Source organism: Martes martes (genome assembly GCF_963455335.1).
Source record: "Martes martes genome assembly, chromosome: 4".
NCBI lineage: Eukaryota > Metazoa > Chordata > Mammalia > Carnivora > Mustelidae > Martes > Martes martes.
The window spans coordinates 98,175,100-98,186,454 of NC_137891.1; the positions used below are offsets into that span (position 1 = coordinate 98,175,100).

The 11,355-nt window shown below is 43.2% G+C and overlaps 1 protein-coding gene across 1 annotated transcript; it reads left to right on the top strand.

Moving 5' to 3' along the window:
* Positions 1 to 454: 454 nt before the first annotated feature.
* Positions 455 to 3,632, top strand: KCNA3 (potassium voltage-gated channel subfamily A member 3; the record flags this gene model as incomplete). Its single annotated transcript, XM_080800330.1, has 1 exon — positions 455 to 3,632. One exon carries the CDS (start codon positions 455 to 457, stop codon positions 2,189 to 2,191), a length of 1,737 nt encoding a protein of 578 aa, XP_080656456.1. The 3' UTR covers positions 2,192 to 3,632.
* Between the last annotated feature and the right edge of the window lie 7,723 nt (positions 3,633 to 11,355).

The following is an 11,355-nucleotide window of genomic DNA, read 5'->3' on the forward strand; positions in this document are numbered from 1 at the left end:
GCCGTCTCGACCGGGCGGGGGCTCGCGGGGCACACCGAAGTGCAAAGCGAGGGCGCCTGGGCGGCCCAGAGGGACGCGGCGGCGGAAGGAGGGGGTCGGGGGTTCGGAAGGCGGGGGCCCGGGCCCCGCGGCCCCCATGAGCCGCGGGGCGGTAGAGCCGGGCGCGCGCCCGCGCGGTGGGCGGGCATCCTGAGGGGCCGCGGAGGGGCGGGCGGGCGCGCGCTCCGCGGGGGAGGGGCGGGGCAGCGCGGGGGCGGGCGAGGAGGCGTCGCCCCTGAGGAGCCCGGCGGACCGCGCCAGATCCGCTCCGAGCCTCGCGGCTGCCGCGGCGCCGGCGCCGGCGGCAGCAACAGGCGGCGGGCCGGGCTCGGGGAGGCGGGGGGGCGGAGGCGGCAGAGGGGCGGGGAGCGCGAGGAGGAGCGACGCGGCCCGCTCCGCCGCCTCTTCCCGCCGCATGGACGAGCACCTCAGCCTGCTGCGCTCGCCGCCGCCGCCCTCCGCCCGCCACCGCGCCCACCCTCCCCAGCGCCCCGCGAGCGGCGGCGGCGCCCACAACCTGGTGAACCCCGGCTACGCCGAGCCCGCCGCAGGCCCCGTGCTGCCGCCCGACATGACGGTGGTGCCCGGGGACCACCTGCTGGAGCCGGAGGCGGCCGACGGCGGCGGGGGCCCGCCTCAGGGCGGCTGTGGCGGCGGCGGCGGCTGCGACCGCGACCGCTACGAGCCGCTGCCGCCCGCGCTGCCGGCCGCCGGGGAGCAGGACTGCTGCGGGGAGCGCGTGGTCATCAACATCTCCGGGCTGCGCTTCGAGACGCAGCTCAAGACCCTCTGCCAGTTCCCGGAGACGCTGCTGGGCGACCCCAAGCGGCGCATGAGGTACTTCGACCCGCTCCGCAACGAGTACTTCTTCGACCGCAACCGGCCCAGCTTCGACGCCATCCTCTACTACTACCAGTCGGGCGGCCGCATCCGCCGGCCGGTCAACGTGCCCATCGACATCTTCTCCGAGGAGATCCGCTTCTACCAGCTGGGCGAGGAGGCCATGGAGAAGTTCCGCGAGGACGAGGGCTTCCTGCGGGAGGAGGAGCGGCCGCTGCCCCGCCGCGACTTCCAGCGCCAGGTGTGGCTGCTCTTCGAGTACCCGGAGAGCTCCGGGCCGGCGCGGGGCATCGCCATCGTGTCCGTGCTCGTCATCCTCATCTCCATTGTCATCTTCTGCCTGGAGACGCTGCCCGAGTTCCGCGACGAGAAGGACTACCCCGCCGCGTCGTCGCAGGAGCAGTTCGAGGCGGCCAGCAACAGCACGTCGGGGGCGCCAGCCGGAGCCTCCAGCTTCTCGGATCCCTTCTTCGTAGTGGAGACCCTGTGCATCATCTGGTTCTCCTTTGAGCTGCTCGTGCGGTTCTTCGCTTGCCCCAGCAAAGCCACCTTCTCGCGAAATATCATGAACCTGATAGACATCGTGGCCATCATCCCTTATTTCATCACTCTGGGCACTGAGCTGGCTGAGCGACAGGGCAATGGACAGCAGGCCATGTCCCTGGCCATCCTGAGGGTCATCCGGCTGGTGCGGGTCTTCCGCATCTTCAAGCTCTCCCGGCACTCCAAGGGGCTGCAGATCCTGGGCCAGACGCTGAAGGCTTCCATGCGGGAGCTGGGGCTGCTCATCTTCTTCCTCTTCATTGGGGTCATCCTCTTCTCCAGCGCGGTCTACTTTGCCGAGGCAGACGACCCCACTTCTGGTTTTAGCAGTATCCCGGATGCCTTCTGGTGGGCAGTGGTAACCATGACAACCGTAGGTTATGGGGATATGCACCCGGTGACCATAGGGGGCAAGATTGTGGGGTCGCTCTGTGCCATCGCTGGTGTCTTGACCATTGCTTTGCCAGTCCCCGTGATTGTTTCCAATTTCAATTACTTCTACCACCGGGAGACAGAAGGGGAAGAGCAAGCCCAGTACATGCACGTGGGAAGTTGCCAGCACCTCTCCTCTTCGGCCGAGGAGCTCCGAAAAGCAAGGAGTAACTCGACTCTGAGTAAGTCGGAGTATATGGTAATCGAAGAGGGGGGCATGAACCATAGCGCATTCCCCCAGACCCCTTTCAAAACGGGCAACTCCACGGCCACCTGCACCACGAACAATAATCCCAACTCCTGTGTCAACATCAAAAAGATATTTACTGATGTTTAATATATGCTACAAGTGACATGCTGTGCTCAGTATTGTGTGGAACGTGCCCCCTTGGTCTGTGTATGCCCTTGTTTTATACATTTCCAGACCATTCATCAAGGAAAGGACGTGCAGAAGTGGAAAGCACACTTCATTTTCCCTCTCCCTACTGCTTCATACTGAAACAGGTGTCAGTTTTGCAAGTGGGCTGCATTCTCTCAGCCCTCCATTTTTTTTCTCTCCCCCTTCTGTAATACGCAAAGAACAAACTTACTTTAAACTTCATTTCTAGTACACACCCTCTTTTTAAAAAAAAAAAAAAAGTACTTCCTGGGAGGAAATGAAACTAAAGAACAGTTAGAATAACTGCCTAACCTCAGAATTGAAAAGACAGTTGTTTCTTTACTAAGTAAAGAAGGCTCATACTTAAAGGATGCTTCTGTTTGCTGAACCCATTAACATTATTGAATATTTAGTTCAGTTGCCTTCGCTGTGGATACGTGTATGAGAAGTCTAATTAGAACAATGACTTGTAAACCCACTGTAAGTTTATTTGTTTTTTTGACTGGAATTTCTGTTCGGAACCCCTCCCGGAATTTTAAACATTTCTACCATTTTGAACAAAGGGAAATGCCCAAGGTGTCCTGATCTGACTAAATCAGTTGAACTCTTTGGGGCTTGCTAAGCATTTCGAAAGGGGGGCAGACAGGCAGATTCCTCTGAAGTTCTGTGTGTGTGTTCCTGGCAACATCTATCAAAGTGTAGAAACAGAGGTTTTCAGTGCTGCTGAGAGAAACAAACAAACAGAATTCCTAATGCCTCTTCGAGATAAGCTTCTGCAGTATCACAAGAAGATTAAAGTGGCAGACACTCCTTCCAGCGGAAGTTACTAATTCGGACCTGACTGATGCAGTTCCCATAGCAACCCCTGTTTCCTGGGAAACCCGAAAAAGGTTGTCATGGCATCTCTTGCTCTCTAGCCCCACCCCCTAGCCCCTGCGGTTTCCACAGTAACCTTTCCAGATGGTTCTTCCTTACAGGATTTCATAAGGAAAACCACTGTTTGAATAAACCGCACAAATAAGGTTATGTCTGAGAATCTGAGGTGGTGAAATGAATCACAAAATGCATATTTTTTTTTACTACAGAAAGTCACTGATATCATCTCATAATGACTGAATCGGGAAGGAAAATACTGCCTTTGGAATGTTAGAAATACACTCCAGTGAGGCATGATTTGAATTACATGCCAAAAATTAGGCAATAACTCAAAGGATACTGTTTTCTTCCTCTAAGAAGTTTCAAGCCAACCAGTGAAATTTAAAAGCAAATGTAAAAGTGTTCTGTACGTAAGCAAATGAAAGATTCAGTCGATGTACCTGAAACTTTACTACAAGGAACCTTCAGACTTCCTCTTTAAAAAAGTTCCAGATCCCACAAACAGCACTTGAAAAGCTAAATAAACTTTAAAAATATAAAGGATGCCTGTTTTTTAACTGAGGGAATTGTAGACAATCAATAAAAAGGAGGGACGGGAAGTAACCACATCTTGGGAAAATTCCTGCAAGTTTCAGCCATATACCAGGGGTTGCCAGAAGACAAACAGAATCAGGTGAGCACTGTTTGGGGGTACTGAGAGCTCTAGCTCTCCCTCTTTGGACTCAGAACTAGGAAAATGCTGTTCCTGTCTCGATTGGCGATACTTGCAAAACCAATAGTTTTATATTAATTACATGCAGGTGCCTTTTAAAGGTCACTTACAACATCTTTTCCTTTTGATTTCCATGTTGTTTACTGACCTTTGGTTTCTATTGTTTAATGACGATAGGGTGGGTGTGTGGGGGGAGTCATTGCTCTTTAGAATAACCTTCACCAAAACGGAACTGAAAATGATTCCATTCCTTTTACTAACCCTCTTGGCTTCTGAACAACCTGTTTCCCCTTTAAAAAAAGGGGGGAAAAAAGGGGGGGATAAAAGGCAGAACCTACTGCTATTAGATTATTGGCCCAATTTTAATTTACATAATTACTAGTATGTAGTAGTACAGTCATTTTAAACAAAAATGGTTAAACTTACAAGGGTAACACGATTTTAATGAAATCATTTTATTTTATATACATTATAGGTATTATACTATGTTTTTCACAGTTATACATTGTGCACAGCTGTTTTTTGATTTTAATAGGGTATAACTATTCTATCCTAAAGGAAGTGAGAGTAACCCTAATTCTAAAACTCATAAAGTTTTTTCAGATAATCAGAAGCCTACTTATTTTATTATTTGTGTAGTTAATACAGTTTAAAAGAATGTTGAAGACTTCTGTCCAGGGGAGAGGAAAGAAAAGACAAAAAAGTAATAGAGGCAGGAGATCTGTATACCTGGTCATGGGGTCCCTGCTTTTATCTCTATGTGCATCAAAATAGGACTCCTTTATCTGTAGTCCTTTGCTACTTGTTTGAGTTACTTTTACCATTGATCTACCTTTTGATCAAATTCTTGGTATTCTTAATGACCATTCTTTTTGTAACCCATTTTGGTGGTAATATGTTAGACACACTATAGTAATAATGTTAAGAATAATTTTTGTATCTGTTCCTAAAAGATCTTGATGTGAAGATGAACAAAGTACAGTGACACTTTTATTCACTTTTATTTAGAAGATATAGAAACCCTGCTTAGTTCTATAAGTAAATTATGGTTGTACCATAATTTTTAGAATTGTATGGTTATTAATAGTAATATGATGAAGTCCTTTTTTTTTTTCAATCCAGAGAAGTACAGCTTTTTGAGTCATCACTTTGAGGTGGTATAATCGCCTCCATTGCCAAATTATAAGCTCCCTAAAGGTTGTAGGTTCTGTATTTTGACAAATACAGATTTTGGACACTAGCGCCTAGCACAAAATGTAGCACTTTGTATGTATTCAGTAATACTTGATGAGTGAATGGCAGTAATCTTACATTAATGTTATTTTCAGGTTTTTTAGCTCTGCAGTCATACCGCCAGGGTTTGAATCTAGACTCTTCTCCATGAGCAAATTACTTACCCTCTCTGTGCCTCAGTTTCCTTATTGGTACAATGAGAATAATAAATAGTATCTCATAGAGTTATGGTGAATGTTGAATGTTGCTACAGGTATAATACTTAGAAAAAATACCTGCATGCTATGCAGCAGAGATTTTGCCAAGAGATTACATTATTATTGTGATCCTTACTTACAAGCATTGTGTAATTAACACTGAGCTTTGTGAATGATATGAAATTACATAAGTAATCAGTGTCTTCCTATTTACTGTCTGTGTAACTATAATAATTACCATGTAATTACCGTGTCCTGGACACGTCTCAACTCTGCAAGGTAAGTGGTATTCGCCCACTTCTGGAGGGTAATAAATAGATAGTTTTGGTTAAGTGATTTCCCAGAGACTTCACAGCTAGCAAGAAACCCAGCTCTGATTTAAAGCCAGGTCATTCTGGCCCCCAAACTCATGTTCCTTTAATTATGTGACTTGAAAGAGATTGAAATAATACATCTCTTATGCTTTAAAGTTTGACTTCAGCCCATGTTACTAAATAATGAATTCCTGTAGTCAACATATTTCCAGAAACCTACCTTAGGCAGTATATTGAGAATTAACCCTTTCTTAATCATCAGGGATTTTTAACCATAGGGATTAAATATAAGGTATTTAAGTTGAGCAAAGAGATCAACTTTCCTACTAATAAAAGATTATTTTCCTACATGATTGATTTTTCTGCATTTAATATTATACCCAGAAAGCATAATCAGTCATAGTAGTGATACCTGCTAGGACAATAGATATTTTTCAGTTTTAAGATTAATTTCCTATTTTCATATGTTTAATCTACAGTAGATGATAGTATTATGCAAATTGTTATTTTTCCATCTCTTTATACTTTGCTTAGGTTACCCAATAACCATGCCAGCGAATAGTGTAAATATTTTGACTCCCCCTTATTAAGAAAGGAGAAATTACTTAGAACAAAAGGACTGAAAGCAGAAGGAGATTGCCACCTCATTGAAATTTGCGACATTATTGCCTTACCCAGTCACTCCATGGATCTTGAAAAGCATCTGTGCTCAAAATCACATTAGAATATACTTCTGTCCCTTATAATGGCTGTAGCCCCTTCTCTAAGGTCCTAAATCATTCAGAAAACTAAAATGCATAGTGATTTGGGCTTACAGCAAAATGCAAATGAGCCTAAGTTTACACATTATCATTTAGCTTTGCCAAAACAAAGACTTCACTGTTGAGCTCAACTGTACATCTTGGATGTTGAAAGGTATACATATGTCTGTGGGTACAAAAGATTCATGGGAGGAGGTGTGACTGGTGCAGTGCATGTCTATCAAAACCCTGGGGAAAATGTATTTACCCTAGAGCTGGTGAATCCAGAGATGAAAATAATGTTGTTATTGATTTCTTTTATGGTGATTTAAACTGATATTATACCAAATTTTAGTACCCACCAACTATGGTGACATAATCACAAACAGCTATTCATAAGAGTCAGCATTATATCAGTGATTTCTAAATTTTGAGACAAAATTTCTGGGATTGAAATTTTAAATGCAGAATATGAAGAAATTTAAAGTTATGGTTTGTTGACATAAAATTTGTTATTTACCTCTTTGGCATAAAATGTACTCAAGCAACTGCTCTGGTCAAAGTATATAAATTCGGTGTATCTAATACCAATAGTTTTTTTCCTTTAAGAACCATAACTATAATTTAACGACTTCCCTACATTTAAAATTTCAACATTTTCTCTAGCAGTTCCAAGTCCTTCCCACCTCTAAGCTGTGAATAGAAGTGATAACCCCTCCCACTAAGAAATGCAAAGAAGCACAGGTGCCCTCCTCCCCCCAGTCTGAAGACTTATAGAAACACTGAGATAGAGGTGAGGAACAGAAGAATGGGGCAGAGGATATCTAGGGCTTGCGTTTTAGGGTGGGGCTTTTCCTTTTGTCTTTTATTTTACCTTTTAAATGAGAATAAGACTATAATTTCCATGCTACTAATTTCCTGTATTTCGTTTGACAGTATTTTAATAGTCATTTGTTTTCTATAACTTGCAGGGAATGGTTGAAAATCTTTGAGAGAGAGCAGATCAGAGGAGGCAGGAAGAAGGGAGGGAAGCCATGCAGAGCCCAAACCCTGTGCTATCATGACTCAGCTCCTAACCTCCTGCCAGAAAATGGCCATTGCTATAGAGTATATGATAATAATATTCTTTATATGCTCACATTCACCTTGCAAATTTAAATGATTCAGACAGGTTAGAAAGTTTTCAAATATTTGTCTTTGTTTTCAGTGATGCTGTAAACTAATTCTGTCTTTGGAATCATAAAGAAAAGAGCATTTTACGAAGAAACATTTTCGTGGTTCTTACCCCCCCCCTTTTTGTACTGAATGTGTTTTTTCTTGTATTTCAAATTTTGCACCATTAACTATCAAATACATTAAAGAGGAGATCTGGAAAATCGGCTCCATCATTTTCTTGGAAGCCATTTTATTATTGTTGCAATCTAAATAGTGCAGAATAGGAGCTCTAGCCTGAAAAGTAATTCCTGGGATTCTGGTTGTTAGTAAGATAGCATTAAATGAGCAAAAAATGATGTTTTGTTGTATCTGAAGAACATTAAGAATAAATTCGTGCATATAGGGCTCTGACTTTGCAGATACAGGGATCATACCCCCAGCCTGGTGTTAAAGAGTGGAGAGAAGCTTTTTCTTTTCCAGTGAGCCCCCAACATAACCCCCACCCCTTTCATCAGAGCACAAAGGCTCTTGGAAATCTTTATTGAGATTCCTACTAACTTTTTAGAATGAAAGCTAACATTGCACTTACGTGTTATATGTCAATCATCACTTCTGTTTCACTGGTTTTTGTTAAAGTTTATTTTAAACTACTGTTCTTTATGGAAATTCTCTGAATCCTAAGGTTCTTATTTTTATACATTTAAACATGTTTCTTAAATGAAAACATATGACTTAATTTGGAAGAAAAACCAATGAGGGTAATTTGTTACACATACACACACACACACAAACCCCTCACCTGTTATTTTCTTTACTTTCTGCCTACAGATCTAAACAGTCTAAAATTGGTGAATTTCCAAAGTATGTGTTTTCATTCATATGTGGTGCATAGACATTTACAAAGCATTTTTATTTTTTCATAACCTTGCTTAAAATGCAGATTTATTGCCTAGTGTTATCATTGTATTTATTAATGTAATAGATTTATAAAGTAGTAAATACATCCAGTCTATCACTAAGCTTAGTCATTTTACCTCCTAAATATCCCTGAAAATAATCTACTTTTAAGCATCACTGCCATCACCACTTTAATCTACGCTACTATCACCTCTATCCAAAATAGGTGTGAAAGTCTCTTCAAATGGCCTCGCTACATTTCCTATGGCCGATTTGACCCATTCTCCACCTGATAACCAAAAGCATCATTTTGAGACTCAAACCTAATTGCATCACCTGCCCCTGCTTTAAATTCTTTTAAGGTCTTTACCTTGTTTTTTGGATAGAGATGCAAATGCTTAACACAGCCTTCATGGCCCTACATGGTCTGTCTAGGCCCTATCTTCTAGTTAGGGGTTAAGCTACCCTTCACCCTTAATCTGTGGGGAATCCTTTTAGATGATCCCCCTGTCAGCCCCCTCTTCACTTTGTTACCTTATACTTCAATATTTCCTCCAGGATATCTCTCATGACTGGTTTTATCAGTTCCCTGTTATGGTACATTTCATCAAATTTAAGGAGACTTCCATTATAAGGAAAATTGTTATTCTATGTGCCACTGAAAAAAGAAAAGCTGCCAATTTTAAGGGATAGTACCAGGGATTTTAAGGTACATCCCAATTTCATAGATGTTTAAGTCTGAAAAAATATGTCTTAGAATGAACTGAATATAGTATGTGCTCTTGACATAGCTGTCGTTTTATATTTATTTGTGTTATATGATTAATGTCTGTCTCTTCTATGAGAGTAGGGACTCTATCCCTCTTTGTTCATCATTGAATGCCTTCCCATTTTCTCATAAATCTGCTCCAAACGGACTTTCACCCATCACTTCACCAAGAGTATAATTTTCAAGGTCACTGGTGACCTCCCATAGCTCACCCCAGTGGTCATTTCATTTGACCCATCAGAAGCATTTGGTGCTTTGACATACTCTCTACCCTCCTGGGAAGAAGTTCTTCATTTGACTTCAGGGCATGACACTCTGTATTTTCTTACTACCTCCCTGGCTCCTCCTTCTCAATCTCTTTCTACTGGGTCTTTCTAATCTCCCCTGAGTCTTAATGTTTGAGAGCTCCATGGGTCACAGCTTAGTCCTTAGCCCTCTTTTCTTTCTGTATTAGGTCTTATTCTCATAGCATTAGACTATCTATATGTAAATTTCTCTCTCCTACCTGGACTTCTCCCCTGAACTTCAGGTTGAATTTCCAACTACCTGCTTGACATCTCTACTTAGATATCAGATGGGTATCTTGAGCTTAATATGTCCGAAACTGAGCTTCCCTCTCCTCTCCAACCCTTGCCACCAAACCTATGTCTCTTGCCCCTTTCCCACTTTCTATCACTGTAACTTCAATTTTCTGGTTGCTCTAGCTAAAATCCTTGGAATTTTCCTGGATCCCTCTCTTTCTGTCATACCCCTTATCCAGGCTATTGTCAAATCCTGTTGGCTCCCCTCTCAAAATGTTTCCAGTCTTAGTTCTGCAAACACCAGTTCTAAGCTATCATTATCTCTCACCTGGATTAGTAGAGTGCCCTCCTGACTGGTCCACCCACTTCCATCCCTTCCCCTGCTTGAGTCTATTCTCAACATAACAGCCAGAGAAAACCCTTTAAAACACTTGTCAGGTCATGTCACTTCTTTGCGGCAAAACCCGTTTGGCACTCCATTTCACACAGGCTACACACTAAAGGCCTCACATGGCCTGCAAGGCCCTACCTACTCAACCTCACCTTACCCTTCTGACCTCCTTTCTGATTCCTCTCCCGTTTGACTCTGTACAGCCACTATACCAGCTTCCTTGCTCTTCCTCAAAGAGACCAAGCGTGCACTACCTCAGGGCTTTGCACGTGCTGTTCCACCTGCCTGGAATACTCTAACATCTGCTACCTGCATGGCTCACCCCATCACCTCCTTAGGTGTCACCATCTCATTGAAGCCTTTCCTCGCTACTCTGTTTAAACGAGCAGCCCCCACAGCACTCTCCTTTATCTTGTCTCTGCTTTGTTTTCTCCTCTAACATGAGATATTTTCCTTACTTTGTTTATTGTCCATCTTCCCTTCCCTTCCATGAGAATAAAGAATTTTTGTCTATTCATTGCTATTATATCCCTCAAGACCTGGAGTAAAGTTGGTGCTTTGCAACTATTTATTCAAGGAAGGGATGAGAGGAAAGAAATTCCGATTTGGATGTTTTAAAACTATAAGCAAAATTTTCATGTCATGTGTCTATGCTTCATTCTATCGCTGTGAGGCTTATACTCCTCATCATTGCTGTTATGGGTAAAATTTTCTTGTACCTGGTTCACTGGAGAAGGTTTCCATTTGGTAAAACATGCTGCAGCAGGTTTCCCCCCACAAAGTGCTATCCAATTATGGGGGTGGAATTCCTTAACATAAATAATTTAAAAATAACATTATATATCACTCCTAATCACCATGGCTACCTGGAGTTGGAATGCTTCACAGAGACTGTTTCCTACCTAGCACCTAATAAGCACTATTTGTAAGTGATACTCAATATACACTTGTTGACTTATTGGCTTACATAGTTCAGCAAAAATCAGAACAAATAAGTGATATCTCCAGGAATTTACCTATCTAGCAGACATTCTAAGGAACTTTGCTGTAAGTACAGTTTTGGTTTTAGTTAATGGTGAGTCCTAAAATATCCATGGGGTTTTCATTACTATGGATGCTGATTGAATAAGGCATTAGATATTTCAACGGTGAATCACCTTAAAGAATTATATTGCTATAGATATGGCCTTACCCAATAAAATTATTTCTTTTACAAAATAACTTAAATTTTTAAAAGAGTTTATTTATTTGAGAGAGAGAGAGCACAAGCAGGGTGGAAGGGCGGAGGGAGAGGGAGAAGCAGGCTCCCCGCTGAGC